The sequence below is a fragment of the Falco biarmicus genome, chromosome 11 (assembly GCF_023638135.1).
Source record: "Falco biarmicus isolate bFalBia1 chromosome 11, bFalBia1.pri, whole genome shotgun sequence".
NCBI classification, from domain to species: Eukaryota; Metazoa; Chordata; class Aves; order Falconiformes; family Falconidae; genus Falco; species Falco biarmicus.
Genome location: NC_079298.1, coordinates 28,500,426 through 28,519,560, shown reverse-complemented (window position 1 = coordinate 28,519,560; position 19,135 = coordinate 28,500,426). Strand labels below are relative to the sequence as shown.

Genomic DNA, 19,135 nt, shown 5'->3' with positions numbered 1-19,135 from the left:
CCAAGTAATGGGAAGATAGGCCAGCACACGAATGGAAAAAGTGTATATATAATTCTGAAATATTTTTTCCCCTTCCAATAAAGGAAGGAAAAAGATGTGATTGTGAAATGAATGTTGCAAAGTTTTGAAAAAAAAAATATACAAAAAAAGGCTTATGCTTTAGTTTGTATAATCCATCAGATCTCTGAAACTGACAAGTCTGAGATGTTGTCTTTTCTCATAACTCTTTATAAAGAGAAATGAGTTGGAAGCACCTTATTCTGTAGTTGGTGACTGTAAATTAGTACCTGATGTATGCAACCTGATTCTTGGATTTGATCTGTGATCTTACTATTTTTATCATATGATATAAAGCTTGTCTGGGCTGTCCTATAAATCTTTCAGCCTTATAATGGATTGCATACATTGTTAGTGCTTCTTATTCATAAGCCTCTTTAATTACCTCACCAATTATTCTACGGAATTTCTCCACCTGTTTCTGAAATGAGCCTGCTTCACCAGTAGCAGACTATTTAATGTTCTTGCCCAGAGACTTTGTAGTAGTTTAAGATGTTGTATGCAAACAAGATTGGAGGCAGAACTTGATAGAAGTGAAGTGGGAAGGGCAGTTTACTCCTCAAGCTACTGTTGGATGCTGTGACTATATATTTTCTCTATACAAAGTGTCTGTATAATGTCTCAAATAGTTCCATGTATAATTAAGGCAGTATTTCTGACAGCAGGAATACAGCCTCCTATCCTCCCTCCTAACGATCCACCCCCCACCATCTCCAGATATTTGTGATCTGTCTTAACGACCACAGTTTTTGCTTCATTAAAAATGTTTATCCTGATTTGTATAACAATGGAGAAGTGAGTAGTTAGTGCTGGCCGGTTTGGCAGGTTTATGGTTAGCTTTCAGCAGCTGATGTTTGGGTGCCAGGCACACATGGCAGTGTGGTTTTCTAAGTGCCAAAGCTTCTAAAAATAAACGTCTTGCAGTGTTGAGGTGGTGTTGCTCAGTCAGTCCATGAGTTGCATGAGACCTGTGTGCCTAAACAGATAGGAGGTCTATTGAGTTTGGATGTTTGCTTATTTTTTTTAGTTTTAGATAACACCAGTCTAAATGCACTTTGGCAATAGCTTCACAAATTAGTTTGGTGGGGTTTTTTATATATTTCTTCCATTTTATTCCCCTTCTCCTCCATTTTCTCCCAACAGCACACGTGCAGATTTAGGAGAAGTCAAAATCATTAATCCACTCACACTTTGGCTCTGTTGTTACTGAGAGGAGGAAACTGGTTTTTCTCTCATGGGGGTGGTGCGGTTAGGAAAGATATACTAAGTGTCCAAAATAGTGTCTGTTTGCTCTGTCTGCTACCTGTAATAGTAGCCACAGCTGCAAAGGATGATCACAGGAAGTTTCTGGAAGAGATCACAGTGGGATGTCTTGATAATGTGGCAAACACCTTCTGAAGTGTCAACGTATAAGGATTTCTATTTGTTAACATGTTCACTGTATTTTCTATAGCTATCAATACCTGGGTTTCAGTAGAGAGAAAAAATTAATAAGGCTGAGGCTTAACAGACCTTTTGAAACTGGACCTGGGGGAAGGAAGGTGGTGGTTGGTGTATTGTTCTTCTGAGCTGCTTAGTTGAGCTGTTAAAGCACCAAGAGTTTAAGCTTCCTTTGCTACTGAAAGAACTGTTGTGCAGGTCACTAGCACTGGCTTTACTGTGTTTCCCAACGTTTTGACCCCGTTTTTTTTTTCTTTTTCCTTTACATTTTTTTGCTATTGATAACCATGCTGATTCTGTTACTGCAGACTGTCTCCCAGGCTGGACAACCTAGTGTGCTCTCTATTTCTGTATCACGTTTGCCTTGCTGCCATTTCTGAATTGTGCTATGTAGCTACTTGTACAACACCCAGAATGCAGAGAAAGGGCTGATGCTTTCTGCTTCTGGTGCAGGGAGCCCAACCTGATCTATAGAAAATTGCTATTCTTTCTAGTGTCTAGCAAATATTGATGTTTAATTTTGCATCTCACATACCCAGTCATTTTAAATTACAATTACTGCCTCTTGGGTTTCTCCTGCCAACTCAAAGTTTACTCTTTCTAATTATTTTTCCCCATATATGTTAGCTTCCACATGAGTCCTGCTGTTCGTGTCCAATCTGCCTGTCTCTTGTTTCCAATATAAGTCATCTTCAAGTTTTGTTAATGTGCTATTAACAATTCTTTCATCAGATATTAAATAATAAATACACTTGCAGCATTCTACTGACGACTACTGCATAGCTGATATATTACTATTTGTATTAAGACTAAATGTTTAGTTTAAAATTTGCACTGGCACATCTATCAAGCAGAGCTTGATTTTGATGTAAAGCTTTATGAGAGCATTGAAGTCCCAGTATACTGCACCTACTGTATTCCCATACCGCTTATCCTACAGGGCTGTAAAAAATGCAGGCAAGTCTTCCTGAAAAGATTCCTTATATTTTTAAAATATCTATATATATAATTTATTATTATTTTTTTTTAAGACTGTGGTCCTTATTTCTCAGGGGCTACCATTCTTGAGGGTGAAGGTCTGCTTTACTTAGAGCTTGATGCTTGAGCTATAGGAGGGTGAAGTGCAGCTGTGTGGTACAAGCTTGTCACGGAACCAGAGGCTGGGCCAGACCCTGTGGTGGTTTATATAGCTTGACCGAAGCCTTTGTTGTCCCTGCAGAGCCGGTGAGGTGGTGTTAGTTTTTGTCGAAGCCACTTCTGCGTTACTACAGTGAGGCAGAGGATCCTGTGCTGGATCCAGTCCTGTATTTTCTCCTTCTTCCCTTCATTCCCAATGCATTTGCCAGGTTCATTCTTTTCAGTACTAAATCATGGCTGTGAAAAAGAAAGGGGAAAGATGCTTGTGTAGATTTGTTTGTTATTTCTGGGAATATTCCTACCTGTCTTTGGGACCTATGACAGTTTAACTTCTTCCTGTGCAGGGAGTTGTTTGTTAGCTGTAGAAATGTCTGCAGTGTTTTTGTTTGTTTGTTTTAAGAAAAAAGTATTGTGCTTTTTCATTTTGAAAGGTTGTGCATAGCAGAGCTGGCATAAGAAGAAAATGTGTGCTTCCCACCTTCCTTATTTTATTACGAAAGCTAGACATATAAATAAAACGCTGGTTGGAAGACAAGCCTGTCTGAAGGGACGTGCTTCCCGAGATTAGCTTGGTGGTGCTGGGTGGTTTCATTTTGCTTTATAGAGTTGATTGGCACGTAGTAGTAGATATATATGTATATATTTTTAAACATATAATTTTTAAAAGCCCTAGGTTATTAAATATACTGAAGATATTAGGTATTTTAGGTTGTTCCTTACAGTATTTTTCCTGCATTAGATGGTGTACTATTCAATCTCCAAAAGCTGTTTTAAGTGGAGGCATAAATGCCTTTTCATTTGTGCATTCTTTGGTTTTTAGGCAAGCTAGCTTGGAACTTGCTCACTTGTTTGTGGATTGCTGCTGGTATATTTATAGTGTAGGTCAGCAGCCACAATATTAATTTTCAACTGAAACAGAATCCACTTCAGTAAATAAATTGCAGAACCATGAAACTGTGGCACAAATGTAAATTTGGCATTGTAGTTCCTAGGAAAATATTAAAATGTAAGTGCATGCTGCTATCTGCTCAACAGCTCGTGTGCTGTAAGAGCTGTTGTATGTTGCAGTCTGGTTTAATTATGCTACTATTTTTTTCCCTTCCTTGCTGGAGCAGCTTACCTGAGGGGCTTATAAACCCCAAGTCTTTTTCCAGGACAGTAAAACAGTTGTAAATTGTGGGGAACCTGAAGGGTACATAATTTTGTGTCACCCCCTTTGGCATAATGGTGGCCTATTTAAAACTAAATGCAACTTCAGTGTTTTATAAAATGGAGAGCTCTCCTTTCAGTTTACTTTATTTTGGGATAACTATGAGGATTATAGTTAACTAATCTTATGGGTATATAAGTCATAACTGTGCCTGTATGTGTTTCTGACTAGAAATGTTTCTTGGCAACAACTGTTGAATTAAGCTGCAGGCATAAGCCTGCTCTTTGAGAGTGCTGCTGCCGTAAAATTAGAGCTTTACGATTCATATATGAGACTTTACAGCGCATTCTACTACAGTCTGGGAAACTTCTGTGGTTTTGGAAAATACAGTAACTGCCTTAATTTCTTAGGGAAGAAAGAAGTCTGATGATATCTTATGCAGTCCATCATGGAGAAATTTTGCAGCTTATTTTGGAGTATTTTGCCTTTTGTTGCTTTTATCTTGCATAATTGACAGGATACTTGCTAATGAACACAAAACATACAATTTATTTCTTACAAGAAAGTTGCCTGGAGATGTTTTGGATCAGCTGTGTATCAGTGTGGATGTGATTTCATATATTTACTTTGGCACTCACCTGAAAACTGGTTTGATGGAGCCTGGATAGCTCCAAGCCAGAGATGGTGGATTCTGACTGCAGGAAAAACCAAGCTTTTTCAATGCGGGAGTTGCAGTCGAACGCGTGTGGTGTGGTAGGGTAGGGCGGGTGGCAATGCTGACCTTAGGTCCTCGGTTACACTCCCGGTAATCTTGTGACTGTGATCTACCTACTGGCTGAGGCTGGGGTGAGGAGAACAAAATACTCTAAATAAGTACAGTAAGCTTTTCAGTGGGCATTTCCTGCAAAAGCTTTTGAAGTCAGGATGGGGCAGAATGTGGTACCCTGGAAGAGGAGTAGGGTCTAAGGCAGCTGCTGCCTGGCAAAGAGGAAAGACTCGCTTTTACTGCCTCGCTCATGGAGTGTCGGCTGCTTCCTGGTGAATCTAACAGTGTAGCCATGGTCTCCAAGGGCAGCTCTCTGCACAGCTTCTCTGTTGGCAGCAGATTTGTGTGACTTGGTTTGGTGAGCTAGTGTGACCTGTGTGTACCTGGGATGCTTTGATCCCAGTGGTGACAATTCTTCACAGGCATTGTTTAAAGGATCTGTACTAATTATCTAATTGTTCAGTTGGCTGACGTGAGGATTCAGATGAAGTTGGATTTAATCTAAATAATGTGTTTTATTTAGCAAAGGGTTTGGAGCAGCTCATTCTGGTTGGCGCAGGATCAATACGTGCACTGTTCTTGATGATCAATTTTGTCTCTTTGTAACTAGGGGAAATGGAAGAGGAGATGGAAAATCCAGAAATGGTTGATTTACCAGAGAAACAGAAGCATCAGCTACGACATCGTGAGTTGTTTCTCTCACGACAGCTGGAATCTCTGCCAGCCACACACATTAGGTAATGACTGTTTTCTTCCAGTGCTTTTTTATTCAAAAAACAAATGGCATTATTACTATTCAAGTATTCTTCAATGTAAGATTAAATTCTGTGTACAACTTCAGTAATACCATCTTGTGAATCACATGAGCATTTAAGATGTTTTTTCATAAAATATGTTTCTCTTTTTTTCTTTTTTTTTTTTTAGAGGCAAATGCAGTGTTACTCTGTTAAATGAGACAGAATCCCTTAAATCATATCTGGAACGGGAGGTATGAACCATTTTGTGAATTGTGAAGCTTGAACAGTTTATTCTAGCACAGTTTAGGATTGGTGGCTTTTTGCTTGTTTTCTAATGGTGGTTCTTTTATTTCTACTCATACTGGGCATCGACAGTGGAAGCTTTAGGCTCCATACAGTTTTTCATTCTAATATAAAACTTTGTGGATCTAGAGGCCAGACCTGTTGTTTACACCTTTGTGACAATAAGCTGCCTCTCCTGTAAAGAGAGCCTGACTTTCTCATCAGCCTGGCAGTCTGAAAGTTCAACCCTGGAGGCTCATGCCCCAAATAAGACGGGGTGGAGGAGATCCAGGAACTGTAGCAGAGGGAGCGGAGCAGCAAGCGAAGCTGTATTTCTATATATTTGCTTTGTCCTGAAATCTTAACAGATGTATGTTAATGTGGTTTAAGCTTGATCTTGCCTCAGATTTCTGAGGAGCTTAGTTCCCTAGTTTTTGAGTTCACTGTTCAAAATATTTACCTGTAGTCTTTCATATGCCGCCACAGAGACTTAGATCCTTGAAAAACCCGCTTGTCAGTTAACTCAAGTCCAGCAGAAATGTACCCAATCTGACTCTTTAAAGGTACCTCAAAGCCAGCACTTGAAACTGAATTGTCTTGCACTGTTAATCATTATTCAGAATATGAATCTTGGGGGTTAAATTTTCAGGTATTTGGAGATTTGAAAAATTACTGTTGCAATGTATTTACACACCTTTAATTGTGGCTAGACCTCTGGCTGCCAGCTGGGTTAGACAGGTGTGGGATTCAGCAATCTGGGAGTTTTACTTCGGGAGATTGGCAAAGAGTTTCAGTATGTTATTATTTGAATACATCTGCAAGCATTACATTTGCATTTGAAAACAGTAAAATGTTATACAACAGAGGAAATCTTGTAATTAAAATCAGTAGCGTAACGGTCATTACCGGCCTTTAAGAGAAACAAGGAGAAAACAGGTCATTTTTTGCAAGGAGCGTACTGTAGTCTGTCTCATAGTTGGACTTTCTTTTTAAATGCTTTTTTAGCTTTCATTAGTACTTATTTAAGCATAAATTTAATTTAACCTTATACTCCAATTTAAGAGAATTTTAAACAAAGCACAGGGATTAAATAGTTTGGTTTCTCACTGGAATGTGAAACCAAAAACATGTTGAGTCTGCTCAGGGCTGCCAAATGGCAGTGCTTCAAACAAGGGCCGTTGTATTCAGAAATGTAACCAGCTAGCAGCCTAGGATATGCCAGTTCAAAAGCAGAAGTTAATCAAACTGAAATTATTTTAGATGTACTAGTACCCAACATTTAAGTAGTAGTGTTTGTTCTCGGTTGCTCCCAGCACATTTTTATTATCACGAATGTTACAGGTAGATACATTGATACAAGAGAAGGGAGCTTGCTTCCTCTAGTCACACAACTGCTCAGTTGCAGATGTAGGAATAGAAAGATTTCTTGTTTTTTCATCCTTTCGAACTCTCAAAATGCAAGATGAGTGATGCAGGTTATTTTTAAAACTGAGCAGGCGCTTAGAGATTTCACAGAATGAGAGAGTTCCCTGAATGTGTCCTGTCACTTAGCATGGTATTTTACTGTGGTGCAAACTAACTTGGACAGATGGTAAAGAAATTAAAGGCTCAGGAACACAAATGTGCTTGGGTGGAGGGTAAAGAGATTAAGAAAAGGAGATAGTTGTTGCCTGGTGAATTTGTAGCACTGGGTGGTATTGTTTTGAACTGTTTCTTCTCCCCCCCACCTCCCCCTTCTTAATCCATTCTTTACTTTCAGAATGTTTTGGGCTTTTTTTTGACATGGCTTCTGTCAATAAAACCTAAGCTGTTCTAGGGAATCTTGTCATTTGATTTCTTCTATGTTATGACCACTGAAAGTAGGTTTTCAGCCTGAGGCTGTCTGCCTCGAAGGAGGTTAAACATGCAGACAGAAATTTTTAGGGAGATAGTAAGCACAGCAAAATTGCATTTGTGTTATCTCTGTTTTTCTCCTCCTACCCTTTCTCTGTCATCTTCCTCAGGAAGATTGCTCTGTTGCATTCAGAGAACAGGCTGAAGGGGGACTGGCATTGACTTCTTTACTGTGCCTGGCAAAATTGGGTTTGTAGCAGGAGTCAGGAATAGGAAGAAAAAGAGAAAAATCACTGGAAAACCTGAATTTCCTGTAGATACTGGATTCTCATGGATATCAAGAAAAGGGCATAGCCACTTAAGGCAAAAGCATTAGATTTCCCTGTTCTGTAGGAAACCATTTTACGTGTACCATCTATTTTACTGCTTTGCTAGGATATATCCAGGGGCTTGTGTGAATTTTGCCTGCTGGGCAGTTGTCTGGCATTTCTGTTGCTTTTGGTACCCTCCCCTTAAAAAAAATAATGCTCTCTAGTTAAATAATTCCCCCCCCCCCACCCAAACAGAATTTTTGAAAGTAAGTTTGCAAGTTGTAATGAACTAACCATTATTTCTGCACTGTACTTTCACTTTGAACCTATTTTCTTTTTCCACTTCAGCAGTTTCTTAGTGGTGTCGGTTCTCGGCTATAGCTACAGGTAGCTTAGGGGCTTGGGTAGGGAAGCTCCAAGCATATGTGTCTGTCTAACACTTTGGAGGAGTAGAAAGTCATGATTTAATTTTAATTCTTGGCAGGTCATTTTAATTTTTCCAAACATGTTGGGTGTTTTCTGGGGTCTGAAATGGAGAAAACCCTTCTTTTTCTTCACTGCTGCAAACTCTGCATACAGTTTTGACAACTAAAATGAGCATGGAGGAATTTGAAAAGCCATGTTACTTTGTTGTGAACCTCACTCTTCTTCTGAAATCCTTCTGAAAAATTGTTCTGATCACGTAGTGGTGATCAAGAGTTCACATATCCTTTAGAATATGCAAGGATCTCTTTCTTCCTTAGACTATAGTTTGCATTGGCACTAAACTGGCATTTATTAACGTTTTTAGAAGTCCCACTCAGTTTGCATGAGCTAAATTTTATGCTTCTGTGGGGGAAGATGGTAGTGGTATTGCATTACCTCTGTGGATTACAGTCTGTCTTGTATTCGTGCTTGAGCCCTTAAACTTCCATCTTTTCTTTGTTGGGGAGAAGAGCCCAGGGGCTTTTAATTCTTCTGTTGAATCTGCTTGATTTGAGACAAAACTGGACAAGATATAAAAAGATGACCTGAGACTGGTAGAGAAAGATGGCTTTTATTTTGTAGAGAAACTTCATAGTGATAATCAATAAAACAAAAGCAGTAGGGCATCTAACGGTCAAATACCATGGGAGAAAACCCCTCCACAATGATTAGTTTTCCCTGGCCAAGAAAGACTGTGTTAAGAACTTGCCTGTAGAATTGGCCTTCCTTGGGGCCTACTGTGTTGTTATACTACAGTGGTTGGTTTGCGTATTTGCTGGGCAACGTGCCTGAAAAGCATTAATGTTGCACTGCATATGCTTTGTCCTCCAGTTAGGTATTCTCAAGCTGGAACAAATATACTACTATATTTATGACATGGAAGCTTGCAAGACAAAAAAACTTTTCCTATGCTTTATTTATGCAACAGTACATTCTCAGAATATTGTAGTATCGTGAACTTTGTGTGTGTCAGGGAGCAAGAGATCCAGATTTCTTTACACAGCTATAATTTAAATGAGTTTTCATATACTCTGAAGCTCCCTTCTGTCAGTAGGTTGATGTATTTTGACCCTGGTGCCTGTGGGAGTAGGAATCCGTTCTGTCAAAAAAGTGATTTGTTTAGGATGAAACCAAATCCCAGCCCCCCCCCCCCCCATGGGCAGCCCTTCCAGTGGACTTAGCTGGGTGTTGGAACAGGAGTTTGCCAAGTGTTAGCTGTGACTTTTATCCTGTTATCATGACGTAACATGAGATTGTTCTTGCCCGTGATTGTTCATGCTTCCACGGTGGGGAAACGGCATGTTTTCTGCTGGAGGAGATTGGTGTGAATTCCCTGCCTTGCCACTGCATAGGTGATACCTTTTTGTGCAGTAGTTTCCTTAGGTAGCAAAGCAGGTTTGGCTGTCTGGCTTGGCTCTTTTCTGGCTTTTTTTCTTCTCTTCCAGAGATGTTGCTGTCTTCCTGGAAAAACGCTGATTTTTAGATCAAAATTGAAGCAGAATATATGGAGTTAACACTCTTAAATCCTGTAATTGGATGCTGGATGCATTATACATGTAAAGGAAACACAGGAGACCTTACCTCTATGGCATCAGTCTTAGATTAATATGTGGAATGTGCAGGGCTGGAGAGCAGAACTAGTATGTACCTTTGAAGCCCTAGCCCACAGAATTTTTGCAATGTTACTGGGGAAACTCACAGCAATTCTTCCTTTTTTGGCCTTCGTATGACAGATTGGGAGACTCTCTTTTCCATTGCCACCTCTTCAGGAAGATGAACAGGGCTTGAAACTGATGCTGCTTTTGTCCTAATTTTTGTTGCATGCTGTTGACGCATACAAATATAGGGAAAGGGAAAATGAGGTGAGCATGAAATGAGATGTATTTAAGCAGAGTGCCTGCTATTGACACAGAAATATGGGGAAAGGGAAAACAAGCCAGAAACCCAAGATGTGAAAAAACGGCGCATTGCACATCCTTTGTTTCTGTTCAGAAACACTTCTCCGTCCTGGTGAGGGTGTTGCTGTGGATGGAGGTATGAGAGGTCACATTCTACCAGAGCGCTCTTCCTGCCCCATATCCCACGCTGTACTTTGATGGAGCATAGCTGGTCTCTGATGTGTCACATTCAGTAGCTATATCGAAGTACTTATCCATGCAGAAGAGTTTAATTACTTATACTGTGCAGTTTTAAGTAAATTTTGGCTGTTTTCTTTCTTCACCCTGGCAGGACATTCTTATTCTAGTATGACTTCTTGCTTTAATTTTACACACCCAGGTAACAGAAGCCAAGCAGCTTTTTTTTAGCCTTTTTCTCATCTGCTTGAACAAAAGCAACAAATTAATGTATTGCCACCTGCAGCTAATTACTGCAGCTGCCAAATCTGCTACCCCTCTACCAGTAGTGAGCAGAAGGAAGCATAGGGATTTAAGCATAGATGGTGGCAGAAAAGAAGCTGGTCAGCAGTGTGTCCCTGTGGCAAGGAAAGCCAAGCACATCCTGGTCTATATTAACGGGAGCATAGTGAGCAGATGCAGGGATGGGATCTCATCCCCTCAGTTCATCCCTTGAGACCACTTCTGGAGTCCTGTGTCCGGCTTTGGGCCTCCTGGCACCAAAGAGACATTGACATTCTGGAGCAAGTCCTGCAGAGGCTACAGAGGTTGGCTGGGGCTTCATGTGTCTGTGGGGTGTTTCGCTGGTACGGTTGTAACGTTCTGAAATTAGGCTTTAGTTTGTACCAATATTTCTGTGCAGATAAGTCACTAGCATCTAGTACTGCTGTTTTGGTATACAGAAAAGTGCAGTTTTGTGTTCTGAAACAGCTGGTACTACTAAAAAATACCTCCTGGCCCTTCTGAGCCTTGTTTGTGCAATAGAGGAGCTTTGTTCACTTCAACTTCAAAGACTTATTAAGGGTAGGGCCACTTTTGTGGAGAGCTGTTAACACTTACGTAGAAGAAAGTGGCAGCATTTAACATTGGGTTTTAAACCCGGTGGTTCATCTATTGTTTGTTCACCCAATTTTTTAAAAATAATATATATATATATATATAGGCAATAAACCCAAACTTAAAATGTAGAAGCTTGCTAGTGTGTATGCAAAGCTGGAAGTAAAAGCTAATAATACTGTTTACTTTTTTACTTTTGTTTTATTTTTAGGATTTCTTCTTTTATTCGCTAGTATATGATCCTCAACAAAAGACCCTACTCGCTGATAAAGGAGAGATCCGAGTTGGAAACAGATACCAGGCAGATATAACAGACTTACTAAAAGAGGGTAATTTCCATATTTATTTAAATTGTCAAGAGGCCATGTAGGATGCGGCCACTTCTATGTGTGCGGCCCTCATAGGTGTGGGAGGTGGAGGCTCCTGCTGCCAAGCCGTGCGTACAGCAATGGGCTGGTTTGTTGGTGTTGCTCACTGAACACAATTACTTATGTCTCAAACCAGTCTTTTAAGTGGGCATTTGTCCAAATCATAAAAGTTGTTGAAACAAATTGAATTAATTGGCTCTCTCAGAGCTTGCACTCTTTTTTTAAGAGATTTCAGAATTTCCATGGGAAACAGAAACACAGCCTTTTGTGTTTTTAATCAAACCTTGCTTCCCTATAAAAGCCCCTCCCAAATTACTGCCAATTAAATACTGTCTCCCTTCATCAATTTGCCCATTATTGCTGGGTGCCTGTTCCTTGGAGCCCTCTCCCCATCCCAAGCGCTGGCTTTCAGCCTAGACTTCTCACCTGCAGAATGGGCAGGAGGAAGAATTTTCTGGCCTGAAGGTGTTGGGAGACCTCAGCCTGCCACCGCTGTTTCATGGAGCAGCAGCATGACCACAAGGGCCCTGGCCCGAGGAGAAGGGAGGAGTAGCAGTAACCGATACTAGTTACCAATTAGTACCTAACCTTAGCTTTGTCTTTCAGCCTGCTTTTGGATCTGTAGGGTAACGCAAAACCTGAGAGGGATGGGGAGTACTGGCATATAATTGCTCCTTTCTAAGACCCATGTAATGCACGGCCAAAGTGCTGGTATTTTGCTCCTAAGAGAACCCATGTTGGAAGGACCTTCTCCAAGAAGGACTTTCTCCAAGACTGGATGGGCAGAGATATGAAAGCAGTAAGATGCTTCTGTCTTTGCTTAGGAGCTTTGCTGATAGTGGTAGCCTCATACTAGAACAGGCAAACAAATTGGTCAGGACTTTTGCTTAATTTGTCTGTGAAACTGGTATTTACTCAAGCAGCTGGGCAAGCCTCCGAAGTGAGGATGAACTAATTTGAAAGGCATTCTCTTCCCTCAGTGGGCCAACACAGGGCTTCAGAGAAGGATAATCTCCAGATGTTATAAAGGGAGCAGAAAGAAGAAAAAGTCTCAGCTCCTGTACTTTTCCAGGGTATTTTGGTTTGTGTAGAGTTAGGAAAATAAAAGCAAGAGAGTCTGATGCTGTGATTTTTCCGCTTTCTAAGGGAACCGGCTACTCTACCTCCTCAGAGCAGCTGGGAGTGTGTCTGTTTTCCTGGAATTTCTGCAAGATAAAGGAGAGAAACATAGAGAGGGGAGCTGGGGAGAGGGGCTGATGAGATACTGTCTAGTTGGGAGAAGGATGTAGTCTGTTTCCCGGTATGTGTCCTTTAAAAACAGTTCTTGAAAACGTGATGGCACAATTCAGATGAGCTGTGTTGCTGCATCTGTCAAGCTGAAATTGTCACAGACGAGTAGGTGAATGAAATTTTCACAGTGGCCCTTTTGGCAGAGTAATTGAGATAGGTTAGCAGTTACATTATTGTGAAATTAAAAAAAAGTCTAGAATACTTTTATTTCAAAACAGCCATACCGAGCATTTCAAATTTGTTTTTCAACCAGGTGAGGATGATGGAAGAGACCAGTCAAAACTTGAAACAAAAGTTTGGGAAGCCTTTAACCCACTAGTAGACAAGCAGATAGACCAGTTCCTGGTGGTAGCACGGTAAGAGCATTTTACCTCTCCTTTAAATAAGTAAATGCTAATAACTCTTCCAAGCACTTCTTATGTTCCTTTTGCGTTACTAGTAAGAATGCTGGTTTTGGTTGCTTGATTGACTTGCTCCATTTTGAAATGATGGACATTTTACGTGCCTTCCTGGGAATTGCATGACTTTAGGAACAGCTACTCAGATTTACAACTTAATCACTTTCATGAAAGAAAAGCAAATGGCATGTAAAAACGATCCTGTAATTGGTGAGGTTTTTCAAATACTTTGGCCAGTATGCAGAAGGCTTAGTGAACTGAATTCTTGACAGTTCATTACTCAGTCCATTTTGTCCCCTTTTCAAATCCAGTGACATTTTAACATCCGTTAATAGTTTGCTAAGAAGTCTGGTAAAGTGTTTTTGATGGAGTGTGGATGGTTTCTAATGCCTAGATTCCAGTAGGTGGGCACAGTAAAGTAAAACACTGCAAATCTGTGCAGATGGTGAAATGTGTGCTTTTATTTAAGCCCAAAGCAATCTTTATGGATCAGCTTTTCCTTTTTAAAATGTTCTTGAACTTTGTCATTGGTATGCATTTATATGAACAGAAGCCTATACTAAATTTCAGGCTCTCATAGCAATGGGTGACTGAATGATGGGGAGGGGGGAGAGAAAAAAAGTTAACACTCCAAATTCTTGTCTTTTAGGTGAGTTTGTAGGACTGCATGGGAGGAGAGTGGTGTGAGTTGATGGATAGTTGGACCTCTTGATGGTTTTAGTCAATGGAGCAAGCTATTTGGCTATGGTTAGGAAAGGGGTGTGTAAAGTTAGAAGCTGCTAGTAGTGTGTGGGTTTGCTAGTCTTGAGAGTTCTGCTCATTGGCTGTGGTATTTGATAGACCTGAACCCTGCTGCCTGCTTCAACCAAGGACTTTACCCCTGGAAAAGAGTCAAACCTATATTTCAAATACTCTGTTAAATTGGGCCCTGGTTCTTTTGGTTCTCGTCTCCTCCCCCCCCCTTGAGTTACCATGCTTTGAATTTCCTCCTCAACTTCGCTGAGTCTGGCATTGCTGTCCCTGTTGTTGGGTAAGTTAACGGGGTGCTTGTCAGGGAGGCAACGCTAGAGCTTGTGTGTAAGCATCTGCCTGGACAGGACCCTCCAGTGCTGATCAAAGCTGCTGGATGATGCAATGAGGGTGCATTTTTATCAAACAGCAGTCAATGCGTTCAACATGCTGAATGATAGAAGCTCGGGGGAATAATGAGTGGGGCAGCAGGGGGGAAATAATGGCGGTGCATCAAGGAGATGGTGAAATGCAATGTTTTAATTACTCAAGAGGAGATGTGTATATACTTGAAAACACACACCCAAATCCATTTTTTCTATGTACTTTGAAGATAAAACTTGCCATTATTATGAACTTTGATCAGAACTTTAAAAAATGGCTATTCTGAATTGCAGCACTTAAACCTTTACAAGGCTGCTTGGGCCTTATGTGGGTCCAGTAACAGTGTGCCAAGAGCAAAACTAGGTTTGTTAAAATTAAAAATGTTAACTGCAGTCCAATCCGAACAATTTTCAATCCAAACAGCAGATTGAAGAAAATCTCACAGTTCAGAATCCATTAGTACAGTTTTGTCCTTGGTTAAACATGCACTTTTTATTGTATAGACTTTTCTAAGGTTCATAAAGTTCATAGTGTTCTGGTTACACTAAAGAATCACCATAAAATTTAGGGTCTTGGAAGTTTCACTGTGCTGCTTACACAATATATTGCTGTTTCCCTTGACCTGTGCCAACAGTAAAGTCAAACTGGCTGAACTAAGTGATTTATTTGCAACAGTTTAATTCTGCTTGATTAGATGGACATAGGGAGAAGGATGAAAGTGGGGAGAGGATAACCTCCACCAGCGATGCAGAACAAACAGATGAAGGAGTGATGGGCAGAGCTGGGATACCTCCAGCAAAGGATATTCCTCCTTAAGGCACCCTTCTTGACAAGGCTGTGGTTTCACAGTTGCTTCTAATCGAGTGAAGTACAGGACACCATCGAAAAGCAAAGAACTTTGTTTCCTGGGTTAATTTCAGCATTATTGATTCAAATTGCCACTCAGCCACACAGTGCTCTGGTGTTGGTGTCAGGAAGACCCAGCAGAAAGCAAGAGGGTAGAAGTGCCCCAGCAGGTGGGGGTTTTCACGTGGGTTGGTTTAGAGCAGGGGTCCTCAAACTACGGCCCGCGGGCCGGATACGACCCCCCAGGGTCCTCAATCCGGCCCCTGGTATTTACAGAAACCCCCCCGCCCCACCCCCCGCCGGGGATTGGTGGGGGAAACCAAGCAGCTGCAGATGACTGCCTGCCACTTCATCCGCGCGCCGGCCCCCTGGTTAAAAAGTTTGAGGACCCCTGGTTTAGAGTGACTGTAGAGCTGCTTTATGTTGGGGGTTTCTACCTTGTGTGGGCTTTTGGTTTTAGTAGTTCCTGGCTGTTCACTGCTGCCCACTGGGTTTACTGATACAGCTGCCTGAAGGCACGTGCTGTAACGAGAATCACTGAAAAGATCAGTATAAAAATCGCTTTTGTCCGGAATGAGCAAAGCGATCCAGTTTATAATTAGATGCCATGCAGACAGAGAGGAAAAAGATACCAGTTCAGTGAAAGCTGGGGACAGGGGAGTTACGAAGCAGGGGTAGGGGTAGTGACTGGGAGGCTGGGGAGAGGGCAAAGTGTAAATCCGCCATAGAAACTTGGGTGGGGAGGCTGTTTTGGATTTTGGCTAGAATTAGGTATTTTATGACAACTACTACTACTGCGCTGCTTAGCACTGGTTTGTTCCTCTGTGTGCTCAGACTAGTTTGGGGAAGTTATCTGAGTAGAGGGGAAAAAAAAAAAAAACCACCCACCTTTTTTTGTTGTAACAGTTGCTCAGAGGAGTTCAGCTCCAGTCCACTGTGCAGGAGCACAAGCCTTTCACCCAGGTGGTGTAGAAGCAGCAAGGGGAGTAGGAATTGCTGGAATCGATGTTTGTGTTAAAAGTTTCTTTCTCTGCCTAATTTATTTAGGAATAAAATGAGGAGCATGGGGATTGTGGCCTCAGGTGCAGGAATGGCTGGCATTGGGGAATATTTGAGAACTGCTGTATTCTTATGCTATATAGTAGGCACGTATTATACAATATTAAGTTGTAAAATAAAGATTGTTTTTGATTTTACTGAAACTTAGAAGAATGCTTGTATTACTGCATTTTTTTTTTCCTGTCGGGTCTTGGCATCTGTCTCCAAACAATGCAGCACTGCTGTTGCTATTGCGGAAGAGACTTTTGCTATCCGTAAAGCTTGCTTGTGCTTTCTGTTAAAGCTTAGGTCTTATCCCTTAAGAGATAAGGGATAAGACAGCAGTTGAAAACTCCGTTTGTGATCCCTGGGTCTTTCACTGTTTCCTTGTGCCTAAGCCTATTTGGTCATAGGAACTGAATAAAGTGGTCATAATAACTAACCACATCTGAAGAGAACAGTCTCTGGCTCACTACTAGTGCCAAACCATATAATCTTGTTACTGAGAGATGGAGTCTGCTGATCTCAAAAAGCGTTGGTTGGGTGTTTATATTTATGCTTGTTTTGCATGCAAAGTTAATGCTCTGTTTAATTTCTTTCAGGTCTGTTGGTACGTTTGCCCGAGCACTAGATTGCAGTAGTTCTGTCAGACAGCCAAGTTTGCACATGAGTGCTGCAGCAGCCTCTAGGGACATCACACTGGTAAGATTTTTAAGAGGACCTTAAGTTATTGAGAGATGCAAAATACTCACCTCGGCAATAACAGTTGGCAAAGAGAGAGGGGCAGATGGATTGTAATTGTGGCCTGCTGTGAAACAGATCCTGTCTTTGTAAAGGAACCCTTTATTTACATATGAAGTAACTTTTTCTGGCCTTGTGCCTCCTACGATCCATCATGGATAATTCTATGAGATAATTTTTTTGTGTGTTTTGTTTTATTAAAATGTTTTGATGACATGCTTCACAGCCCACCTCTTGTATGGGCTTAGTAGCTGTCTTAAGAAGAATGCAAGCGGTTATCTGCCTGTCTGCAACGTTATAATGCCAGAATGCTGCTCCTCATCACTTCCCCAACACCAGGCTGTCACTGGCATCCTTGAGCAAGATCGTCTGGGGGAAAAGCTTGTGGTCAGATAAGAAGTTTCAGTTGATACAGCTCTTCTCTTTGACAAGCTCCATTTTAGCGTACTTGAGGTGTAGTGACATGATTAATATTTTATAATCATAAGTGATTCTGAGTAGATAGAGGAAAGGGAAAACTTAAACTCCTATGCTAGAGAAAGTTTAATGAAAATTTGAATAAAATTTCTAAAGTCTCCAGAGAACTGTTATCAGTGCCTCACCTCATAACTGGAATAATGTGAAATCATGTATAGAACAAATTCTAGGATAGAACACTGTAGATTGATTATGCACATGCACAAAACTGGTATGATGAAAGACAAATAACATCCTGATTAAAACTACAGAAACCAGGAAATAAAGCCAAGCTTTCATTTGCTAATATCAATTCCTCCTTCGCAACGTGTTCTCAGCCTTTGTAAATCACAAGTTGCAGACAGTCATAGCTTGGCTTTCTCAGGAGTAATTGCTCCTGGGAGTAATTCTTTTTTCCTACTCTGCTACGATGTGTGACTTGACTTTAATCTTTTGGGAGGATTTCTGGCCTTTGGTGGGACTGTATATGTGTGGTGCTGCTCTTAAATATTTTTCTTATATGCAGTTTTTGTGGATTATTTGACAAAGAATGTGCATGGCCAAGTTTATTAGAAAATATGGCCTTGGTCCTCTGTCTTCATGCTCCATCTTTAACCAGGGCTTCTCAGTCCTGGGGTGAGTGGGTCACTGTCCTGTGCGCTTTCTTAACAGTAGTGCTACAGTGGTGGTGCTGGTGAAGTAGCTAAGTAGGAATTATTGATATGCCAGGGCTCGTGTTCCACAAACCCCATTGTTGTTACTTACTGAGCATTAGACTTGTACAGTGACAATTACAGTGAGTCTGAGGTTGGAGTAAGTTTTTACTGATTCTGTGTTATAGAATACTGCACCCTCAGATCCTGGTGCAGACCTTTTGTTGTTGCTGTTCCACTATTAAGCGTTTTTTCCACCCTAGATGCTTGTCCTTACATTTGTCTTTCTCTTTTACAATCATGTAGTTCCATGCTATGGACACTTTGCACAAAAATGTCTATGACATTTCCAAGGCAATCTCTGCGCTTGTGCCGCAAGGTGGGCCGGTCCTGTGCAGGGATGAGATGGAGGAGTGGTCTGCTTCAGAGGCAAACCTCTTTGAGGAAGCACTAGAAAAATATGGAAAAGATTTCACTGACATTCAGCAAGATTTTGTAAGTATATAAAATGAGGGCCCGCATGGTGGCCGGTTCTCAGCAGTTACACAACTGATTACAGCTTGTCTAAACTGTGTTGGTTTTCTTTGTGTTGGAGAAGAGGGATTTGAACTTTAGCATGTGTCTTGCTGTAAACTGGGGAAAGGCAGACCTTATACTGGTGACAGCCTGCTGTACAGTCAGAATTTCAAATCCCAGATGATAGCTTTTCCTTTACAAATGTTAATTTAAAATCATCTGCTCCACTACAGCTGAGGGAGGATTTAGGAAAGTGTTGTGACAGCCTAGCTGCTGTATATTAATTTGCGTTTGAAGGAGAATAAATACTGGGTCTTTTGAAACATGAACATTTAGTCACTTTTATAATGCAGTTTCAGAAAAGGCCTTTTGAAAGTTTTTAAAAGGAATCTTGGGTGTCCAAGGGAAATGTGCTGTAGTTTGGCCAAAGCTCTCCACCCTAGGTGCTCGGTCTGCAAATTGAAGAGAGCACTGTAAAAAGAGCTGAGTTTCACTGTACCGCTGTTTGAGTCCTGTGGAACAAAACAAGTAGTTTCTGTGCTGCTTGTCCCCTGCTCTAATCTTCTAAACTGAGGGACTTGGAAACA

The 19,135-nt window shown here is 41.0% G+C and overlaps 1 protein-coding gene across 5 annotated transcripts in view; it reads left to right on the top strand.

Moving 5' to 3' along the window:
- MTA1 (metastasis associated 1) overlaps nucleotides 1-19,135 on the top strand; it is a 94,151-nt gene that overhangs the window by 29,495 nt on the left and 45,521 nt on the right. For all 5 annotated transcript variants that reach the window (XM_056355474.1, XM_056355473.1, XM_056355475.1 and 2 more), the window contains exons 4-9: nucleotides 5,161-5,287; nucleotides 5,475-5,538; nucleotides 11,341-11,458; nucleotides 13,041-13,143; nucleotides 16,785-16,884; nucleotides 18,339-18,527. In XM_056355474.1, coding sequence (XP_056211449.1) covers nucleotides 5,161-5,287; nucleotides 5,475-5,538; nucleotides 11,341-11,458; nucleotides 13,041-13,143; nucleotides 16,785-16,884; nucleotides 18,339-18,527 — 701 coding nt within the window. The remainder of the gene's footprint in view (nucleotides 1-5,160; nucleotides 5,288-5,474; nucleotides 5,539-11,340; nucleotides 11,459-13,040; nucleotides 13,144-16,784; nucleotides 16,885-18,338; nucleotides 18,528-19,135) is intronic.